At 41.5% G+C, this 22,903-nt stretch overlaps 4 protein-coding genes and 1 long non-coding RNA gene across 7 annotated transcripts; 4 read left to right on the top strand and 1 right to left on the bottom strand.

Moving 5' to 3' along the window:
* The first annotated feature begins 232 nt into the window (after nt 1-232).
* On the top strand, nt 233-4,769 carry LOC120564006 (E3 ubiquitin/ISG15 ligase TRIM25-like). Its single transcript, XM_039808576.1, has 6 exons — nt 233-883; nt 961-1,056; nt 2,678-2,923; nt 3,034-3,187; nt 3,292-3,357; nt 4,142-4,769. Exons 1-6 carry the CDS (start codon nt 314-316, stop codon nt 4,669-4,671), a joined length of 1,662 nt encoding a protein of 553 aa, XP_039664510.1. The 5' UTR covers nt 233-313; the 3' UTR covers nt 4,672-4,769.
* A 1,554-nt stretch (nt 4,770-6,323) lies between these two features.
* slc15a5 (solute carrier family 15 member 5) lies at nt 6,324-12,008 on the bottom strand. Its single transcript, XM_039807836.1, has 9 exons — nt 11,654-12,008; nt 10,905-11,127; nt 10,070-10,239; nt 7,768-7,988; nt 7,480-7,666; nt 7,136-7,324; nt 6,829-6,960; nt 6,578-6,686; nt 6,324-6,465 (listed from the first exon to the last, which is right to left on the bottom strand). Exons 1-9 carry the CDS (start codon nt 12,006-12,008, stop codon nt 6,324-6,326), a joined length of 1,728 nt encoding a protein of 575 aa, XP_039663770.1.
* Nucleotides 7,554-8,071, top strand: LOC120563588. Its single transcript, XR_005639981.1, has 2 exons — nt 7,554-7,621; nt 7,760-8,071. It is a non-coding gene; the product is annotated as an uncharacterized LOC120563588 (long non-coding RNA).
* A 2,104-nt stretch (nt 12,009-14,112) lies between the features above and the next one.
* On the top strand, nt 14,113-18,390 carry ccdc34 (coiled-coil domain containing 34). 2 transcript variants are annotated; one of them, XM_039807831.1, is made up of 7 exons: nt 14,113-14,222; nt 14,605-14,883; nt 15,517-15,661; nt 15,849-15,956; nt 16,103-16,261; nt 16,890-17,019; nt 17,800-18,390. In XM_039807831.1, exons 2-7 carry the CDS (start codon nt 14,618-14,620, stop codon nt 18,015-18,017), a joined length of 1,026 nt encoding a protein of 341 aa, XP_039663765.1. In that variant the 5' UTR covers nt 14,113-14,222; nt 14,605-14,617; the 3' UTR covers nt 18,018-18,390. The 2 variants fall into 2 exon arrangements, with proteins under 2 accessions (XP_039663765.1, XP_039663766.1); XM_039807832.1 differs by having other exon boundaries at nt 14,135-14,222; nt 14,602-14,883.
* A 208-nt stretch (nt 18,391-18,598) lies between these two features.
* Nucleotides 18,599-22,822, top strand: LOC120563586 (ras-related protein Rab-19). Of its 2 annotated transcripts, none has more exons than XM_039807834.1 (5): nt 18,599-18,712; nt 19,289-19,386; nt 20,004-20,186; nt 21,936-22,119; nt 22,396-22,822. In XM_039807834.1, the coding sequence occupies exons 2-5, from the start codon at nt 19,336-19,338 to the stop codon at nt 22,668-22,670; spliced, it is 693 nt and encodes a 230-aa protein (XP_039663768.1). In that variant the 5' UTR covers nt 18,599-18,712; nt 19,289-19,335; the 3' UTR covers nt 22,671-22,822. The 2 variants fall into 2 exon arrangements, with proteins under 2 accessions (XP_039663768.1, XP_039663767.1); XM_039807833.1 differs by having other exon boundaries at nt 18,600-18,712; nt 20,004-20,192.
* Nucleotides 22,823-22,903: the final 81 nt, after the last annotated feature.

The raw sequence follows: 22,903 nt of genomic DNA, 5'->3' as shown, positions 1-22,903 counted from the left end.
GGTTCATCACTATGAGCGACCTCATTGCAGTAGGCCTACATGTAGCCTATTCATTTAACCCATTGTTATTATGAAAATATTGATTAGAGTAGCTTTAAATGAGTTTATACAGTATAATCTCAACTAAAGTTGAGTACTTTGACTCAAGTAGAGTTTACAATCTCCACTTGTTTGACTCTGGGTATTTTGTTCTACACTGACACAGACCAGCTAGTCAGCACATGCTCAGTGTCAATAAGAACAAGCTTGCCAACAAGCCACTCCTTCAGAGAAAACGAAAGTTAGGCTGCTCCGTCAGTCTGAGCAGCAGAAAATGGCTTCAAGTGAGGAACTGTTCGACTGCTCCATCTGTTTACAGTTACTGGAGGGTCCTGTGACAACGGCCTGTGGACACAGTTACTGTATAAAATGCATCAATTCCTTCTGGGATGTAAATAATAACAGTGGAAGGAGTTACAGCTGCCCTCAGTGCAGGCAGACGTTCTCCCAGAGGCCTGTTCTGAAGAGGAACACACTTCTGGCCGCCCTGCTGGAGGAAAACAAGAGTCCCAGTCCAAACGCTGCGGACACCTATGCTTCACCTGGTGATGTGGAATGTGACGCTTGCACAGGGAGAAAAAGAAAAGCTACCATGTTCTGCCTCGTGTGTTTGGCCTCTTACTGTGAGACTCATCTGAAGCCTCACCTCGAGGTGCCTCCGTTGAAAAAACACCATCTGATTCAAGCTTCTGCGAGGATCAAAGAAAGCATCTGTGGCCGTCATGACAAACTTCTGGAGATTTACTGCCGCACTGATCAGCTGTTCATATGCCTGATGTGTGTGATGGATGAGCACAAAGGCCATGACACGGTGGCAGTAGCAGCAGAAAAATGTCTAATGCAGGTAAGCAATCCAGCCCCATGCTGAAGTCATTTGTTGCACGTCCTTTTTTAATGTCACATGGATTTGTGTTTCAACAGAGACGACTGGAGGGGACCAAACAGGAAATTGCAGACAGAGTGCTGGATTCAGAGAGGAAAATGGCAGAGCTGAGGGGGGCTGCAGACTCTATAAGAGTGAGTACAAAAGCAAGCACTTTTGCTATTATTCATCAATACATTTCTTTAGAATCAATATGTTGATACAACATAATAAAAGTGCCTAGTTTACTGACAACAAAGATGTCATAGAAAAGAGGAAAGGGATGTGGGTGTGTAGACTGTTAGGCAACAGATGTTTTGGGTATTTCCAGTCTCTCTGTGGGCAGATGTTTGGCAGCAGAGTGTAACACACTGAGCCTCTGATACACTGAAAAGAATGCTGCAAATGAAATGAAGAAAACCAGGTTTAGTGCATGCAGACTGCATACAGACACCAGCAGGAAGTAAATGGGTGGGTGGAGTAATCTTCACCAGTGATTCCCAACCTTTCTGGCTTGCGACCTCTTAGCGCACATACATTCTCGCCAAGAGTTAGATAACAGGCTTGATACAACTCAAATGTCTTTTGTTAAAGCTATAGTACGTAGTATCTGCCGCCCCCATGAGGAATTCTAAGTAATGACAACAACACTGTCAGCGCATCCACATGATAGAAGCCTTCCGTGGGCGCCCCCACCCCTCCTCCACGCAGTTGCTAGTAGCCAAGGAGGACACGGAGGATTAAAAAAACATGATGGACTCCTCAGAAGAGGTAATTATCTCCACTCGAGCTTCTGCGCGGGGAAGTGACCGGACGCCACAATCTTCTGAACATAGCCATACTGAGAAATACAGAGCGAGTTGTGTGGAGCTGATAGTCTTAATTAGCTTTGTAGCAACTTATTCTGCAATGGCTTGAACGTGAGGAACGTTCATTAATATCAAAAAGTTACGCACTAAAGCTTTAAATATGAAGCTACAGCTACTGGCTACTGGTAAGCTTAGCATAGTTTAGCTAAGCTTATTTTAGCACAAAGACTGGGAACAAAGGAAAACTAATCCGTAAGTTACCCAATGGACGTCACTGTGAGGTTACCAGGCAACCAGTGCAGACACCAGCTACGTCTCAATGCTTAGCTTTAGAAGTTTAGAAAGTGTTACAAAATGAATAGAATTCTAGAATCTATATACACGACGTTCCACTTTTGGGATTGCTCCGGTGCCGCTGGAAATTCCCGCCGGATGTCCCTCATTTAGGCCGGATGTCCGTTATCTTCCACTTTCTTTGTGTTGCCGTTCTTAACTCTGGTGGATTTATGACGACGACGGTTAACTGCTCCTCAGATCTCTGCAGGGTAAATCCAGACAGCTAGCTAGACTATCTGTCCAATCTGAGGTTTCTGTTGCACGACTAAAACAAACTTCGAACGTACACGTTCCACCAAAACAAGTTCCTTCCCGAGGCTATTTTACAGAGGCGCTGTTGCTCCATAAGGCGCTTAGCGCCCAAGATGATTGTGATTGGTTTAAAGAAATGCCAATAAACCAGAGCACTTTTTTCTTTCATCTGGGAATGCCGTGTAGTCAGAAGCTCCTCCGTAGCGCTGTGAAGGAAGGGTCTGGCAATGAGACTAAAATATTTTTTAAAATCCAGTTACTTATCATATGTTGCAGAATAACTAAAGGAAGTGTAAAGTAGCCCAGCACTATCATAAATAGACTGCAACTCAATATGTCATCAGTCAACAGGACAAATGTTTTGCATGTTTTCTCCAAGGATGCCGCATGGAAGGCGTGTGACGACATTGAGCGACTGTGCGCGGAAAGCATCCGGTTATTCGTCCGCTCTGTGGAGAGGAAGCGCTCTGAGATGAGAGAGAAAGTTGGAGAAGCAGAGAAAGCTGGAGTGGACTGGACCAACAGTCGCCTCGGGCAAGTGCAGCGTGAAGTGTTGGAGCTGAGGAGGAGAGAGGATGAACTCAACCAGCTTTCACTAACCGAGGACCCCATTCAGTTTCTGCAGGTGATGACATGTTTACAGTCTTTTCAAGTATATGCCATTTTATATCACATTTTTGCTGCTAGATTTAAAAATGTTTAAATCACACAATGTATATTTGACGCCATGTGCAGGGTTGCCGGGCCCTGGGTGACCTCCCTGTGTTCACAGACTCGCATGCAAGACCTGACATGCTGACGGAGTTTGTCACTGCACAGACCGATAAACTGAAAAACATGTGCAACAAAGAAAAGAGAGAATTATTCAGTCATTCTGAAGAAGATCTGTGTAAGTGTGACCAGTTTGGATCTCCAAACCTTATCATTACTCTAGTCTGTATATTTCCTCTTAATGTAGACAAAATGATCAGTGTTTATTTCTTTTCACCACAGTGTCAAAAAAGCCAAAGCTGTGTGAGGAAACAACATCAAGGACATACCTTTTGACCAAATATAAGAGTAAGCATGATGTTAAGAAGAAAAGTCTGGAGTGCTCGGAAGCAAAAAATGTTTTTATAAATGTACTCTTTTGGTAAGGGAACACAAAACTTCAAAAGGGACAAAAGGTCCAAGGGACTCTTCTTGTGAATTTTTTTTAAATGGTTATTTAAAGTGCCCATATTATAAAAAAAAGAATCACTTTTTCTGGGATTTGGGGTGTTATTTTGTGTCTCTGGTGCTTCCACACACATACAAACTTGGGGAAAAAAACCACCCATGCTGTTTTGAGTGAGATACAGGATTCTGAATGTCTTCTGCCTTCAGTCTCCAGGTGAGCTGGTCAAAATCTACTACGCATGTGCGACTCCCAACAAAGATGGAACAGAAGTGAGATGCCTCACTCTGTAGCTAAAACAGAGAGCTCAACACACAGGGTAAAAAGAGGAGCTGCAGCAATGTGCAGTACAACACAAATATGGTGGTTTTTGAAAATTAAACCATGTAAACCTATTCTGGTACAACCTCAAAATACAATTATGAACCTGAAAATGAGCATAATATGGGCACTTTATCGAAATCTTACAATAAAAATAGAACTGGGCAGCAACCCACGCTAATCGGCACAAAGCGGCCTTCTTCAGGTATTCCAAAGAGCACCTTTTATGATTTTGTTTTGAACTTCCGAGCACTCCAGACTTTTCTTCTTAAGTTACTAAGCATGATGTAAATTCACTTTTGCATTAAAGCACAAACATACACGAAAGCTTCCCCAGCCAAACAAGTGTTTCATGTATTCCTGCAGACTCCACAGTGGAGGTGGACCCCAACACCGTAGCTGCATGTCTTTGCTTGTCTGACAGAAACCGAGAGATATCTTGGGGTGACAGGGACCAGGCTCATCCTGATCACCACGACAGATTTACCTTCTATCACCAGGCTCTGTGCAAACAGGGCCTTCAGTGCAGCCACTACTGGGAGGTGGAGTGGGACGGTGGCATTGTCGATTTGGCCGTGTCGTACAAAGGCATTGAAAGAAAGGGTTCAGGGAAAGATTGCTGTTTTGGGCACAATGATCTCTCCTGGAAATTAACCTGCTCTTCGTCCGGCTGCACGTTTTGGCACAATAATCTTCACAAAGGCCAGATTCCTCCGGTTCTCTCCCGCAGAGTGGGCATACACCTTGATTCCGATGCAGGAACGCTGGGATTCTACAGTGTTTCTGACTCTGACAGTTTGACACAGCTGCACCAAATCCAGACCACCTTTATTGAACCTCTCTATCCTGGGTTTTCTGTTGATTCAGGTTCAGCACTAAAAATATGCAACATATAGGCCAGTCTACATTTAATACAGGCTAGACGCAGGACTTCCTGTCATTTATGATTCAGGGATAGAAGAAAATAAGTGTGTGTGTATATGTATATATATATGTGTATATATATATACATAATATATATATATATACATACATACACTAGTGCTGTCAGTTAAACACGTTATTAACAGGCAAACCCATTTTAACGGCAAGATTAACGTTCTTTTTGGCCTAGCAAACGTCGTTTTTTTCACATGCAACAACTAGGCCTAGTAACGTTAGAAGAACTACAACACCACACCGGATCTAGCTAGACCGGAAACAAAACAACAGGCACGCCACACACACTTGTTTGGGCTTGCGAGTTGGCCAGAGAGTAGTAGGCTGACGTTACGTTTTGAGTGGATGGCGAGCGCGAGACGCCCGAAATGGATGCCAATAAGATTCTGAATGGAAAGTTTACTTAAAAAGTTGCCAAATGGTTCCATTGACAAGACCAAAGTGATCTGTGTGTTTTGTCGTTGTGAACTGAGCTATGATCGCAGCACGTCCAGTCTGAAATACCACTTGATGGCCAAGCACACAGCTGATGCGAAACCCTAGTCAAAGCCAGGCGACAAAAGCACAAAGCAAGCCGATCTACTTTTCCATGTTGATAAGAGCATTAAAATGAGAAAATTTATTTTATTTTATTATTAATCGATTTTAATCGCGATTAAATATTTTAATCGTTTGACAGCACATATATATCTATAATCTCTCTCTCTCTCTCTCTCTCTCTCTCTCTCTCTCTCTCTCTATATATATATATATATATATATATATATATATATATATATATACACACACACACACACATATATACACATATATGTGAATATAATCTCAATTATGAATCAAAGAGTGGAATACGGAATTTTCTTCTATTATATTTTGGCTTTTTTCTCTTAAATGTTGCTAAAACACCATCAAAAGACCCTGTTCAATTGTTTCTTTCATAAGATGCACCTATTTTACATAATGTTTCATTTTAAGACTTTAAACCATATTTCTTTATTTTGTTCTTCATGTGGTATGATGGAATAATCTCCATTAAAGCCTGTACTATACTACATAATACTAAATTAAGAGCACATCTTCAAAGTGGCCTTGAAAATATGGTTTCTCAGTTATATGTAGCCTGATTCTTTTATTGTGAAAAGAGCTTGGAGCTTGGGCTTTGTTTTGTCTCATGACAGAGTTTCATATTTTTGTTGCTGGTTGTATGTTCTTTTTTTATTTTTTATTATCAAACAAACAGTATTTGCTTGAGCTTCATAGACTCAAATAAATGACCATGCTTTGCTAATTATGTAATTTATTTCATTTAATGTGCTATTATTTACATTTTATGTTTTATGTTTGATTAACAAATGTATCTCAAAAATTTCACTCATATTGAGGCCATGCTCACAAAAGTCAAGTAGCGTTCCATGGTTACAGTAAGGGACATTTGATTGATTATATACACACATTTTATTATTACATTGATCTTAAAAGCAGTGAACAGATATTCCGTGAACTTCATTTATACAGTTCAGCCCATAATTTCCCAAGTCACAGACTTTTTACATAAAGTAGTAACATACAGCGCCAGCGCCACCAATAGTAGAGATAATAATTAAGACCGTCATAAAATAGATTCAATGGAGGCGTTTGTGTAGGAGCGATCCACAGTGTCGTAGAAGCGCAGACAGGCCTTGTAATACAGCAGCTTCTCAGTCAGAGGGCTGGCGGTCAGTGCTTTACCCTGCACACTCAGGTCTATGTACCTAGACAACATCAGCGAGAATGAGAATGACAGTGTTCATTATGCAAAATGAATAATATAATTGTAGCCTGTATTCCACCTTGGAGTCAAGGTAGTTAGAGATAATATTGTACCTGTAAGATACGCTCCAAAACACGAGGGTATTTACAGCCATCAGTGTGGCCAGGAGGAAGAAGAATCTCTCCAGATTCCCATCATGCAGTGTGTTTGGGTAGAAGTTACCTGCGAACAAGTAGCAGTATGGTCATATCCGCATCAGTGACATCTTGGGCTAAAAATCATTGGGTTTTTACATCAAATGCCAGTGCCACTGTCATTTGTTATTGGAAGAAAACATGCAATACAGTATTTGTACTCCTTTTACCTCCAGAGAGAAAGTACACCAGCTGAATGATGAAGGCTCCCAGAAAGCAGCCCCCTCCATAGGACAGAGTGAGGAAATGCAGGGAGATACCTCTGATGTGGCTCGGGGTCAGCTGGAAAGATATGAGGGAACCTGCCACAGAGATAGTGACAGCAGGAGTGTATGATCATCTTTCTACTGCCTCGGATTTTTGTGTCAGTTGCAGTTGGTATGGGCTAATTTGATAAATCAAAAAGTTGTTTTGGGTAAAAAGCACCATGTGAGACCTGCATCATGAAATTATGGAGGCCCTAAATCTGTCACTCACATGCAGGAGTGACGAGAGCCTCTGCGAGACCAAGTAGGATGTACTGAGGAGCCAGCTGGAAACACGGCATGGATGACACATGCAGAACTTTTCCAGACAGGGTCTGCTCCACCAGAGGGTATGCCTTCCTCTGCAGCTCAGACAAACCTGCCACCAGGACCGACAGGGTGGCACACGCATGGCCCAGAGCTGGAAGGGGGGAATGGACAGGGGGTGATAAGAGAGGGGGCTGCAGCATAATTACAGGGGGGAGGGGAAGAGGGATGAGGCAGAAGAGCGAGAGTGACATTAGAATCATGTGTGCATTAGTGGGGATGTGCATGTGTGCACGCAGAAATACTCACTGATGACTTTTGCAGGTGCCAGAGGAGTTTTTTCCATGGAGAGGTAACAAGTCGTCACACACTCGATCAGCGGGGCTAAGAGCAGCAGAGGCAGGATACTGATCACATTCATGGCGCCGATGGGCAACATGACGTTGTTGAGGTGAAGGTTTGAGTTCATTGTCTGTATGTAGTAACCTGAGGGAATCTGTAGGAAAACATATTCTTAGTCTCCCTGCATATGATAAAACATGAGCATGCTCCCTTTTCATGCTTTATAACAGTTCCTTTATCTTTCCAGTGACCTGCCTGTGTGATGCAGGCTCTGTAAAGCAGCTGAAGGCCATAAAGAGGGAAGAGCTTGGCCAGGACTTTAACGTTTTCTACATGTGTTTCGCTGTATCGGCCGCCGTTGTTCTCCTTGGCCCGGTCCAGCCAAGATCCCACATCTCCACTCAGGTGACGATAGTGGAGGCAGCACATCTTGAGAGAGTTCATGAATACTCCCAGTGTGGTTAATAATGAGCCACCTGCAGTACGCCAGAGACACAAAGGAACAGAATGAAGTATGATTTAAGTTAATGTGCATATACAGTATATTTACTTAAAGGTCCCATGGCATGACAATTTCACTTTATGAGGTTTTTTAACATTAATATGAGTTCCCCCAGCCTTCCTATGGTCCCCCAGTGGCTAGAAATGGTGATAAGTGTAAACCGAGCCCTGGGTATCCTGCTCTGCCTTTGAGAAAATGAAAGCTCAGATGGGCCGATCTGGAATCTTCCCTTTATGATGTCATAAGGGGAAAGGTTACCTCCCCTTTCTCTGCTTTGCCTGCCCAGAAAATTTGGCCCATCCATGAGAGAGAGACATCATGGCTTGCAAACAAGCAAAGCATGGCAGTTGGTCAAGGCCACACCCCCACCCTCCCACCCTTTCCCCCCCACCCTCTCTCCTCCTCAATAGCATTTAACCCTCCTGTTATCCTTGGGGTCAATTTGACCCCATTCAATGTTTAACATCTCTAAAAAGGCGTTTACATAATTTTTTTTGCTTCATATTGAATGACTTTTCCTAATTTAATGGGGACAACTGGGTAAACATAAAATTAACATGATGATATATTTTCAATGTCCTGTATGCATTTTGTATGCATCGGTGTTCCTTGGGGTCAATTTGACCCCAGGCTGTTTTAGCTGTAAAAAACATAGAAAATATGAACATTTTACACAAATTTGCTGAGATTGTTTTGGCTGATATTGAAGTCACTTTCTCATGCAGGTTGTTGCAATTTCACAATCTTCAATTCCCCTACCCCCACCCCACACACGCACACACGCACCCACCCTCTGTGAGGGAGGGAAAATATTGTTCCTGCACTCTGAGGGAGGGAAAATATGGTTCTCGCAGGGATGGTTTGTATCACATGATACACAGGGGAGGGGCGAACATATAAAAGCTCACATGCAGGCACCGCTGCCTTCTAAACCATTCTCTTGGTGCGCAATGTGCCTGCAAGAAAAGGTTTTCTGCCAGCAAAGTTTTGTCACAGCTCTTTGACAGTGAAAGTGACATAGAGGAGAATGTGTCCGAGACTGAGGATAATGTTGAGGAGGACCCTGATTATCCTCCTCTGAAGACAATGAGACTCTTGGGGTTGACCCTTCTGTTATCTCTCAACCACCAGCAGACACGTTACCTTCCAAAAACGGGAAATTATTATTGTCCCTCTCCCCACTTGAAAGACAGGGTAGACTTAGTGCTGCTAATGTGATAAAAATGATTCCAGGCCCCACCAGATATGCTGTCAGCCATGTCCACGACATAAAATCAGCATTTGAGCTTTACATGACACCATCAGTTGAAAAAGATATACTTGAGATGACAAATTTAGAGGGAAGTCATGTGTATGTGGACAGTTGGAGGGATGTGGATGTGACAGACCTCCATGCCTACATTGGGTTGCTCATTTTGGCAGGAGTATACAAGTCAAAAAGTGAAGCAACAGCAAGCCTTTGGAATGTTGAAACTGGAAGGGCAATATTTCCAGCCACTATGTCTCTGAAAACATGTGTGTGGATGAAGGTCTGGTTGCATTTCTTTTCAATTTAAGTTGAATCAGGGAGATTTTGTAGTGATTTTCATATGTTTCAATAGACACATAATAGGTATTCTGGATGTGTGTGTATGTGTGCGTGTGTGGGGGGGGGAGGTGGGGGCGCTGTCAACATTTTCTAGTTGCCAGTTTAGGCTATCAACATAAAGATTTGGTAAAAGTTTTTTAATTACCAACATTTTCTGGAGGTTTAAAATCCTGGGGTCAAATTGACCCCAAGGATAACGGATGTTAGTAAATTTGAGGATAACAGGAGGGTTAAAGCTGCAGACACAGAAATGGCACATCCTAAGAAAAGCTCAATGTGGGACTGGCTCTAGAGGCTGTAATTCTGCACCAAGGCTGAATTTCGGGAAAGAGACTTCAGATACAGTATTAGGGGACCACTAAGGCCTATATAAAAGCATCCAAAAAGCAGCATGTTATAGGACATTTACGTACTGTATGCAGTGTGTTTGAATACTATAATAACTGAACAATTTTATTGTTTGGTACCTTTCTTGGGTTTATAGGTGAGTTTGTTCCGCATCATATGTATGGCGATTAGAGCCAGCAGCACAGAGGTAAAGGGGATAAGGAAGCCCAGATTTTTGGCCACAGACTGCTGGATGTAAGCAATACCCAGAAACACCACAGTGGAATTGAGGTTGACCAACCAGTAGAACCTAAACATAAATAAGACAAATATCATACTCAATTCCTTCATGTGCATACTGATCACAAATGTCACTGAATAACTTATGAGTAGATGGAAGAATTATTTCATTATTCAGTATTTACATCATTTTTTAGCCACACTACAATTTGGTTGGACGATCTGTCCAACCAAAGTCCAAACTAAAATATCTCAACAACTATTGTATGAATTGCCATAAAACGTTGTATAGGCATTCATGGTCCCCAGAAGATGAGTCCCACTGGCTTTGGTGATCGTCTGACTTTACCTCTAGTGTCACCATAAGGTTGACATTTTTGTTTTTTAGTGAACATGTTTGATAACTATTGAATGGATTCTCATGGAATTCCCAGAGGTTAAATTGTAATAACTTGTGTGATCCTCATCCAGCACCATCATTACAGTAGTTCATTTTAATTTGTCCAATTAGTGTCAAATTTACTCTCTACACTTGTGGGACATTAAAGTTCTTGTGTGTTCTCCATACTCAATCAAGTGTTTTTTGTCTCCAAGCAGTATAACTGAACTGTAAAGTCAATTAGTCATTATGAAATCTTCCTTAATGAAGATCAAACGGTTCATAGTAACAATATCAATGCATCATTTGTAGTCTAACCAAGTGAATGAGTGTTTTCTGCTGGCAACCCCACCCACCAGTTGAAGAAGGACAGGAGCTGGTGCTTATTGTAGCACTGCAGACTATAGGCTCCCATGGGACAGAGGATGGCCCGGATGCCGCCGATGCCCAGTGCAGCAGCCAGAAGGCCGATGTAGAACAAGATCTGCTGCTCCCGAGGTTCCAGCAGGTGTGTCATGTGATGAGTATCAATGTAGAAATCTTCAAACGGGAATGCCACCACGGGCAGCATGGCTGTGCCTATAAAAGCATGATGACAGGGGAAGGTACGTAGTTGCAGCTAGATTTCAAACAAGAGTGTAACTTCCCAGAAGCCATGACTTAGCATCTTCATAGAATTAGTAACGCTCTTAAAATGACCTCACACTAATGGTTAAGATGTTCATGCTTATATGTTGATTGTTCATGTCACATATTCATTCAAAATACCTGGTCTTTTTAAAAAATAATTTAATTTTAAAGATTATTTTTGGGGCATTTTCGGCCTTTATTTTTTAGCCAAACCCAGGCCCGCTGCATCGAGGAGTAAACCTCTATACATAGGCGCCCACTCCACCAACTGAGCTATTTGGGTGCCCAAAACTCTTTAAAGTTTAAAGTCTTTTAAACTAGCAAATTTGACCCTACGTTACAATGAATCTTACATGATAACATAAACATACTGTCCAAGATACTGTATCATTTAAAAAAACAAAACAAGTCACATAGTCTTATCACAAATTTCATCACATCAGAAAACACGTATAAACCTTAAATTGTGTCTTACCAAAGAAATGAAGGAAAGCACACAAGTAGAGAACCTTGGTCCTTCCTAAACAGGTCTCTGCAAACCACCCAACCAGAACAGGGGTCAGGGTGCTGGCTCCTATAAAGCACAGGTTGACTGTCGCAGCCAGGTAGTTATCATAGCCCAGCTTCACAGTGCAGAAGAGAATCATGTTGCATACAATCCCAAAGAAAGTGAATCTCTCACACAGCTCCACAAGCAGAACACAGATGATAACTTGGAGCTTCTTGCGAGACTTCCTCGGTGCGTGTCCATGGTCTGGACGAGGGGCCTGGGAGGGTCGACGCAGTCTGCCACTGCCCTGTGGCAGTCTCTGAAGGTCTCCTGCTACCATACCACCTGGCCAGCGAGCTGGCTGCTCGGTTGGCTGGATATACTGTATGTCAGTAATGGACGACGCAGAGCTCTGAATGAGCTCTCCTGCCTTTCGAGCAAACGACCAGGCCAGAGCTGGAATCCCTCACCCTCGTGTGACTCTGGAGACACGTACTGTAGTATCAGACACACCTACCTCCATTCTGTGTAATGATCTTACTCAGAACTGTGGACGCCTCACAGGGATCTGACACATTATACAGAATTGTATCCAGTAGGGAGTGATGGATGAGAGCAATGTAGATTTCTTCCCAGAAATATTTCTATAATTAGGCCTATTACCGAAAAGATGTTTTTTTCAGAGCAGAGGTACTTGAGTTTTTCCATTTTCTGCTACTTTCTGCTACAAATATTGTAATTTTTTACTCCACTTTAATTATTTGAAAATGTAGTTACTAGTTACTTTGCAGATTCAGATATTAAGACAAATTATAATCAACAAATAAATTATGATGTTGCCTATACATTAAGCTAACGGGCAGAATGTAAAGTAGTTCAAATTAGCCCCACCTTTACCACCTGCAATATCTAACTGATGCTTACACATAAATACATCAATAATTATGAAAATGATATTGTACATTATTCTGAAACAGGCCCTGCATAATGAGTACTTGATCCGTTAAGTCTATTTGATGCTAATACTTCTGTACTTTTACTTTACTTTAGATTTGAATGCAGGCAGGCTTTTACTTATTTCTATGCTGTGGTATTGCTAATTTGACTTAAGTAAATGATCTAAGTACTTCTTCCACCAACTTTAATCCTGTTTATCTGAAACCAAATAACAAAGTCATAGATACATTGATAATGAACAACTCAAAGATCCCCAATGTTGTATAAGCAGTGGGCTTTAGCATTAAGAGACATACAACAAGACAACAAATTAATTTAGTGTAGCACATTATTACAAACGCTCACAAAATGCCACATGTCTTTGTGAAAGCAGTGCTTCATTTTACGAGCTTGTGTAGGACCGCCCTCTGGTAATTAGACTGGTAATGTTAAGTGGGAGTGAGACAGAGTGCGTGGGCAGGTTGACTTCAACTGGATCAGAGCTGCTGGATTAACAATACTGTTGTTACAGTAGGGAGTAAACCACTATCTGAAACACAACCACAACGCACAAGCCAGGCAAGCACTGAACATAATAACACCTTTTTTGTGAAAAGTACCTTTTCACAAAACCTCAGGACAAAATTACTCATTTGTTACTTAAAAATGTTTGGCATGACCAAAATATCTATCCATCATGAAATACGATTAAATAAATCAGTTTAAAGAATCTGCATAGGTATTTTTTTAACACCTGCAATCATTTGGTAAGTAAAGCTGGATTATCTTCTGAATTCCCTTCTTCCTTTCTTTCATGAAGAGGCTACCTTTTATTTAGCATCTTACAAGCTAGTAGGCTATAAACAAGAGGAATTAGTGACTTTGCTTATTCATTAAAACAAGACTGTTCTAATATGAACATTTAAAATGTGTAGCCTGTATTTCAGTGGAAATTCAATAAAAGCAGTCCTAATTGGAGGTAATTGTAACCAAGTTGAAAATAAGAGATTCAATATTCAAGAGAGCTTTATTGTAATTTACAACAATAGTGCGGCTGCATCACCAATCAGGCGCCAAGTCATTCAGATAGTACTAATGTTATAGCTAAAACATAACAATATCAAAGTAGGCCTACCAAATACAATCCAAATCAAAATACTAGTAGAGTACTATTAATAGTAAATACAGAAATGAGTTATATTGCAAGAGTATGGTCTTTACAGTATAATAGCCTAGATGTGGAATTGTGGGATAATAGAGTATAAAAATGCACTTATTGGCCCTTTTATATTTTCCCCTTTTTTACATTGTCATAATTTATTTAGAATAAAGGTTACATCTATAACGGTATTCTAATACACACATGATTCAAAAACACTCAGTTATAACTTAACTGACAATGTGAAAAATAAATTAGCCTAGTTACATGTTGAAGAGACAAACAAACAAGTTGCATGTAAGCGTCAAGCGTCACCATGGTTACAGAAGCGGCGTTCAGTTGAGCGTGGGGGGGCGTGGTGTATCATGGGAAAAAAAAGTTGTTTGCAAATCAGTTCCAGCGTTGGTAAAACAAGAACGAGCACAACAGCGAGACTTTTCTTCACATTTACGTACAAAGGTAGGCTACGAAATCTTCACATTTCTTTCAGAGATAGCCATGCACACATAGCTACACTGTGGAGTTAGCAAGCATAATACTTAGCTTGCATTAAGCGTTCGTTGCACATAGCTAAATAATATGCAAGCTAAGTTAGCTAACGTTAGCTAGCTAGCTAGCTAACCAACGCTAGCTTTTAAGTTTCCTCTGAGTGCTAACGTTAGCCCCACTTTACTGACCGTTAAACGAGCTTTTGACATGAGCACCAGCTAGTTAGTTAGTTGTGTGTTTTGTGTGTTACTGAAAAGCTGCATAGGTTTGTTTGACATTAGTTAATAGACAAAAAAAACAACAACTCATAACAGATAACCGAGGGGAAACATTCTTGTGTTTTTCGAAGTAGACATCCGCTAGCAATGTCTGGAGGAAGGATGCCCAACTGTCCTGCCTCTGCGTCCCAGGGCTTTAGCTCGACCCCTGTCAAAACAAGCCAGGGAAAGGACTTGCACACATCCAAGGGCTTGGACGACGGCATCTTATCCGACGACGAAGACACGTTTTCTCTGCTTTCTCCCATCTATCATGACAGTTTTGACAGCGATGAAGACCTGGAGCCCAGCCCAGCCCAGCAGACTTCACCCAGGCAGAGAGACAACTCCAGCCTCAGTGTTTCACCAGTCAGGTACTGCTGAAGGAATATATATATGAATATATATATATATATATATAGTACAGGCCAAAAGTTTGGACACACCTTCTCATTCAATGCGTTTTCTTTTTATTTTCATGACTATTTACATTGTAGATTCTCACTTAAGGCATCAAAACTATGAATGAACACATATGGAATTATGTACTTAACAAAAAAGTGTGAAATAACTGAAAACATGAAACACTGAAAACACTAATTAACCCTGACAAAGCACACCTGTGAAGTGAAAACCATTTCAGGTGACTACCTCATGAAGCTCATTGAGAGAACACCAAGGGTTTGCGGAGTTATCAAAAAAAGCAAAGGGTGGCTACTTTGAGGAATCTAAAATATAAGCCATGTTTTCAGTTATTTCACACTTTTTTGTTTAGTAGATAATTCCATATGTGTTCATTCATAGTTTTGATGCCTTCAGTGAGAATCTACAATGTAAATAGTCATGAAAATAAAGAAACCCATTGAATGAGAAGGTGTGTCCAAACTTTTAGCCTGTACTGTATATATATTCTGAACTGAGTCAAAGACCACAGACACGTGGTTCATTCAGACAAAATGTAAGCATACAGTAGAATATGTATAATTGTACATCTGTTTTTGTTATAGATGTGAGCTACCAAGAACACCGTCAGTGCAGATGTTGCATGCAGCTAGGGAGCCTGCAGGCTCACCTACTCTCAGTGCATGGGAAATGTGGCTGGTGAACAAAGCCAAGGAAGACCGTTTCAAATTGGAAAAACAAGCAGAGGAGGCAAGCCACAGTTAATCATAATTTATATCACTGCATAACTAAAGCAGTGGTTACTTTCCTAACATCCCCTTTTGCATGTTTCTATAAGTCTATTCATAGTCCCCCCATATTTTCAAATCATTCTAACCCAAACATACTTTCTTATTGCATCTGGTCTGAAAAAAACATTTTATACCCCTTGAATTAGGAGCGGTTACGGAAGGAAAAAAAAGAACAACAAGAAAGGGAGCGGGAACAGAAAAAGATTATCATGGAAGAAAAGATCCAAGAATGGCTCAGGATTAAAAAACAACAGGTAGGCGACTGCTTCTTTAAATCAAGTAAAACCACACAAAGCACCAGATTGGCTGGCTGTTATTTTTTCAGACTTTTGTTTAATTACCGCTATCCGCTATCCAATGCTGACATGTCGGTTATTTGGTTTTCTTCTTGCAATCCAAGGAGAAGCACGAGCAACTTGTAAAACTGAGCAAAGAGGAGGAGGAGATACAGCGACAGCGGGAGAAACAGACCGAGATTGAACTGAAAGCTCAACAAAAGTATAAAGACTGGCTGCAAAAGAAGAATCAAGAAAAAATAGAAATGGAAAAGAAGGAAAAGGTAGTGTGGATCTATTTTTTATAAGTTATTCTGCTTTTAATGAAAAGATGTTTAAGTGAAATGTTATCTTATTAATGACGAGCAGAAACGGACAGATTCTGACGGTGCAGATCCACTTGTCCGTACGACGCTTCTGTCGCGTCGCGCCCCGCTCTATTCCTATGGATGACGTCAAGCGACTTCAACGCTCCTGCAAAGCATTCCGGGAAGGCGGCGCTACATTTGAAAAAATGCTGTGCGTCAAAAAGCTCGCCGATGCCCAGCTTTATGCAAATGAATCGCGTTGAACGCGACGCAACTATCCAGTAGAAGTAGACGAAAATCTTTCAAACTGACCTTTGTTGATCTGAAATGAAGACATATTCAGCAACTGCAACGGCCTAATTTCGCTTTAAAATGTTTTCGAAAACACGGGTGAACTATTTTTGTAAAATACGAGATCGTATTCTCAACGAGCCGCCATGACACTCTGTTGAAATTCTCGAGTAGACACACCCACGTCACGCGTTCGTTCAATCAGCTGCTGGTTAGGGGCGTGGAGCATCAACCATAGCTATATGACATCGCGACAGTCGTGTCGCAAAAGTGGATCTGTACCGTGATACATGTGTTTTTTTTTTCTTGACAGGAGAAAGCTGTCCTGAAGGAGGAGCAGGAGAAAGAGCGCCACAAGAGGGCAGAGGAGAAGTTTAAAGAGTGGCTGGCAAAAGCCAATGAAAAAAGCAGAGCGAGTCCAAAATCACCTTGCTACCCAACAAGTAAGATCATTCACTCATATTGGAACTGTTAACCAGGCTTTATCGATTTTCAACATGGCATCATGGCTTTGCGTAAACATACACGCCACTTTCCCAAAGCCAAATGGCGTGATATCTGTACACATTTTGAGCTATCCACGTGTATGTCTACGCTGTATACAGTGGATGTAAACATACACACCACGTGGCGTCACCACGTCACGCGTGTATAAAAAAAGGTTGGGTTTAGGAAAAGAACATTGGGAAAGGCTTTAGTAACACAAAAATACGACAGTGACCTACGTCACACGCTAGGAAAAAAATAAACGGTTGGGTTTAGGAAAGAAACATTGGGGAAGGCTTAAAAAAACAAAACAAATTGACTGCTGAAAAACACCACACGCGGGATGCGACCCCACCTCTCCTGGGTGAAAGTCCTGTGTTTTACCCATCCGCTGACTTAACGTCCCTTCATACTACTCGCTACGGCGAAAATGTACACGTAATGCAGGTCAATGATGGCCGAACAGCGTTGATAAATACGCTAAAAAGCGATTATGCGTCTTGATAACTTGATAAGATAATTGGCGTGTCATACATACGCCACTTTATGAGATCAGTCTGCGATTTTGGACTGACTGACACGAGATTTTTATTATTGATAAAAGCTATAATAGTAGCAATATAACTGTTTTTATGTTGGTTTCTAACTTCGTCAAATGTGATGTAGCTCATTAGTTTAAATTGCCTAGTTGATATTTGTTAGATGTACCAGTATCACATCGCTTTGATTTCTTCCAGGTCCCTATGACAAATCCTACCCATCACCCAGCTTCTGCAATCCAATCCCCTGGAAGCCTATTCATGTCCCTCCTCCAGAAACCTCACTGAATAAGACACCTGTCAAGAAAACAACGAACATTTCAACAAACCAACAACGGAAATGTCAACAAAGCCCCAGCACCGCTTTTAGACTGAGAAACTCTGCGAGGACAGCACAGTTGCTGCAGAAGAGATGACAAAGCAGGCCGACATCTATGACTGATATGGTAGCTTAGTTACGGCTCAAATATGATTTCATCACCGCTCATCCACTCCACCACAGCTCCTAAACTGACACTCTGCCAAACCACAGAATCATTTCTGTTCTAATTCTCTATCTACATTTTGGTTTGTTATATGTAGTACACTGGAGTGATTTAGTAATAATGCAGTAGCTCAAATTAGTTTGTACCTAAGGATGTCTGAATGTGTGGGATTTTTACATGATTTTACAAAGATGTTTATAATTTTTATAGACATTTAAGAGCCTTGCGTTTATTTCGTTTTATGAAAATCGTTTTATCCTGTAAATTTGCTTATTAGATAAAAGAGGCATCATCAAAGTTCTTTTCCACTGTTGTCCGTGTCTTATTTGTGCCATCACTAAATGGTCCACAAAACCACATTACATTGCATTTAATAAGGCATCAACCACACAACAGAAGGTGGCTGGTGGTCACAGCCAAAGATAGACCCAGCTTGGTCAAGTGCCCCTCACACTCACACATTGTTCTGTGTCCAGCTGTGCCTTGTTCTTCTGTGGGCTGAGATGACGACAGAACAAGTGAGGGGGTGGAGAGAGAGAGAGAGCGAGAGAGACTGATTCAGATTCAGAGCAGTGTGCTCATTCTGTGTTAACATCTCCCTGTGATATCAATGTATGCAGCCTGAGGTAAAAAAAAAATTTCAATTACAATTGATGTTAGATTATCCTGTCTTGAACTACATCCTGTCAGTGTGTATTGTTTGTGCTTATGCTACGCTTACTGTAACCCCTTTCTGTTGTTGAGTGCTGTGGAATGTGTTATTTGACAGTAGTCAGCGAGGGGGCTCATATTGTTGGGCATTTTTAAAAGTACAAAAAAAAACACTGGGGTTCAAAGGACAGCTTTTAAGACAAATGTCAAGTGTTTACATTCTGTCAGGAGAAGGTAAATTGCAGGAGCGGTTTAAGCTGTTTGCTCAGGGTTGGTTGCACACTTGCAAGAGACACTTTTTGTAAGAAACCCATAAAGATATACAGTTCTGTTCAAAGTCAGCCTCCAGCACTTTGGCTATCTGTGTACTTCTAACTAAACTGTTCCAACTAAAATGGTAAGTCATAACCAGTTCGTTATAAAACCACCTAGAGCTCAATATGTTTAAATCTATCTAACCTTATCACATCTACAATATTCATGCCTGAGCCAGTACTTTTGATAATGACCAATGTTTCAGGTCATTGAGTTTTTATTTCTGCCTATTCTAGGTATTGTGACCTATTACAGAGTCTGAATAGAAAACCCATATCCCAAGATGCAGTGGTGCAGGTGGGCTGGCAGTTGGAAATCACACCTACCAGGTCAGGTAGGAGGCGTGTCTATAATGCCGAATGGGAGGGAGAGGTGTAGAGGGCAGAGAGAGTGACAGTCTAAAGGGCAGCAGTGAAGACTAAACTTGTGTTTAAGACTTCAAGAATGGGTCCGATAGCGTAGCGTAGACATGGAAACAAGCATAGGATGAAGAAACACAACTTTGGATGCTGACTTTTACTTCAAGGGAAAAAGGGAATTTGAATCCTCTGCTATGGGATAATCAAGTTCATTTTGTTGTTTTCCTGAGTAGAGTTTGGGAATAAGGTTAAATATGACAGAGTTAATCAGGCTGTTGGAATAAAAACTGGATTTACAAGTGAGATTATTCCTCATTTTTAATCTGTGACTGGGATAACTTTACCTACGGATCACACATATTCGGCTGGAGCCACATGAACTGTTGCACTCCAGCTGTTATAAACCTGATTTGCCTCTTTATCTGACATGGATGTGACTGTTGTTTCTGTAAATAGCCTTAGTTTCTATTGACACAACTTGGAAAGAACACGTTCTGTTGCATTGAGGCAAAGAGGTCTTGGATCAAGTATTTTGGCCTCCGTTTTTGTTTTTTTTGTGTGTATACTGTACATTCCTCCCTTCACCATGCAGTCTGCAGGGCCGGAGATTGAGGACTCTTTCGACTTTCTTTTCAAAATCATCCTGGTTGGCGACTCGGATGTGGGGAAGACCTGTGTGGTCCAGAGCTTCAAGTCTGGCATATTCATCGAGAAGCAGCAAAACACCATCGGGGTCGACTTTACGGTTCGCACCCTGGACATCGATGGCAAAAAGGTGAAGGTAGGTGACATGCACTCAGCTCTTTTTTTCAATGTCTTTTTATTTATTTAGAAGTTTACTTTTTTTATAAGACACATTCCTATATCACAGCTTCTAATGCAATACATACATTAGGGTTCATTTCATTTGATCATGGGTATATTTTTTAAAATATCTGAACAAAAATATGTGAGATGTGTCTGTGTACTTACTCTTAAAGCAAATACTCCCTTTGCTTGTTGAAGTTTTCCTCTAGAGAAAGAGGAGTGGCTGACTACTTTCTTCAAATGACATCATCAGTGTTAGCTTTCTGGGTGTGTTAATTTATCTGCAAGGATGTCTTTTTATGCTAATTAGTTTGGAGTCGTGTGCGCAATCATGTTTGAAAAAGGACCGATCACTTTCAGAGTTCACAGCATGTCTGAATAACTTATAAAGTATGTTTGTGAAGATACCCAACACACATTTTGTAACCATTATAAAGGTGCAGTAGGTAAGCCTTCTAAAACTAACTTTCTGTCATATTTGCTGAAACTGACCCTATGTTTCAGTAGAACTATATGAAGCAGGTCATTAAAAAAAAACAATCCGGCTTCTCTGGCACCACCTACAACCTGTAGTGCGATTTGCAAAAATCCACCCCTCCCTGTTCAGATGCACCAATCAGGGCCGTGGGGGGGAGGGGGGTAGGGGGGGTGGGGGGTAGGGGGTATCTAACTGCTCATGCACACACATTCCTTCTCCCTTGCGGGGGCAGGGGCTAAGGAGACCGTTTTGGGCTTTAGTAGAAAGGGGGGAGGGACTGAGAAGTTGTCGATGTTCAAATTTCTTTTCCGAACGACGTGCAATCTGTAACCAGGAACATAGCTCAAGCACGTCATTCGTCTGGTCATGACTGTTTTCCCAAGATGGCGCCCGCATGTAAACGTAAACAGTACTGTCTTTCTAAACTATCTTTTTAAAAGTTCCCATGGCATGAAAATTTCACTTTATGAGTTTTTTTTTTTTAACATTAATGAGTTCCCCCAGTGGCTAGAAATGGCGATAGGTGTAAACCGAGCCCTGGGTATCCTGCTCTGCCTTTGAGAAAATGAAAGCTCAGATGGGCCGATCTGGAATCTTGCTCCTTATGAGGTCATAAGGAGCAAGGTTACCTCCCCTTTCTCTGCTTTGCCCACCCAGAGAATTTGGCCCACCCATAAGAGAGAGAGAGACATCATGGCTTTCAAATGAGCAAAGTGGCAGTTGGTCAAGGCCACACCCCCACGCTCTCCTCCTCAATAGCTACAGACACAGAAATGGCACCTCCTAAGGAAAGTTCATTGTGGGACTGGCTCTAGTGGCTGTAATTCTGCACCAAGGCTGAATTTCGGGAAAAATACTTCAGATACAGTATTAGGGGACCACTAAGGTCTATATAAAAGCATCCAAAGAGCTCCATGTCATTGGGACCTTTAATAAACTATCTGTACACTTACAAAGTTGTCAATCCTTCGGTTTACATGTATAGGGACCCTCATTATGCTACCGTGGAAGTGTGGTGCTATTTTGAGCCTTGTTAGTGGTATAGAAATAGGGATTTCTTTTTACTTTACGACTAGCTTTATAAGCTAATTAGCGGTTTACGCTAAAACTGGTCACATTTGATTAGCATGAAAACGTATCCCAGAGAACGGTCGACTCTCAGTACATACGTGTTATTAACCCCTAGGTTCATTTTGCGCCGGATTTCTCCTTTAAGTCATTTCGGTTTTGTTATTGCAGATGCAGGTGTGGGACACGGCAGGTCAGGAGCGTTTCCGCACCATAACTCAGAGCTACTACCGCAGCGCCCACGGTGCCATGGTGGCCTATGACATCACACGGCGCAGCACATTTGAATCGGTCCCTCACTGGATCAGGGAGGTGGAGCAGTTTGGAGCGGCCAGCGTGGTGCTGATCCTCATTGGTAATTAAAGTGAAAAGAAGTTGTTTTTATGTTTGCCAGTAAACCCCCCGAAAATATTCCTAGACTTTGTACTGTTGGTCGGAAAAAAAACAAGCAATATCAAGACGACACACTGGGACCTGTTAAATTGTGGTAAATATAATAATAATGTTTAACAATTGTATTTGTTTGTCAAGTTTATAGACAAAACAATTCATTGAGAAAGTGTCCGATTATGATGATAGAGATTAATAATATATATATATATATTTTGCACTGCTCGGTTTATCCTTGCAGGTAATAAGTCAGACCTCCAAGCTCAGCGACAGGTGTTGTTCGAGGACGCGTGCACTCTGGCAGAAAACCACGGTGTTCTGGCTGCTCTGGAAACCTCGGCCAAGGAGGCCCAGAACGTGGAGGCGGCCTTCATCCTCATGGCTCGGGAGCTGCTGGCACGCAACGGCATGACCACCATCGAGGAGATCTCCCAAGAATCGCCCCAATTAATTTTGAGTAACAGCACCCACCCGGTTTATGGCACCGTGTCTTCAGATAAAAAGTGTGGGTGCTGAGCAGGGATGTGTTGTTTTAGACTCGTTTGGTAAAAATAGTGTTCACAGTTTAGGAGAAACTACATACTGTATATGTGTTGTGTTGTGTGTATGTGTGAAAGTTTTGTACATATTTTGACTTTTAATATTTATAAAGTTTGTAGAATCAGTAACACAGGTTTTAAATGGTGGTTGCTTATCAAACATATTTTGTATTATTCTACTGAGCAGAACCTTTGCTGAATGAGACTCCA

Source organism: Perca fluviatilis, chromosome 8 (genome assembly GCF_010015445.1).
Source record: "Perca fluviatilis chromosome 8, GENO_Pfluv_1.0, whole genome shotgun sequence".
Classification (NCBI taxonomy): Eukaryota; Metazoa; Chordata; class Actinopteri; order Perciformes; family Percidae; genus Perca; species Perca fluviatilis.
This window is presented reverse-complemented; position numbering and strand designations above follow the sequence as displayed.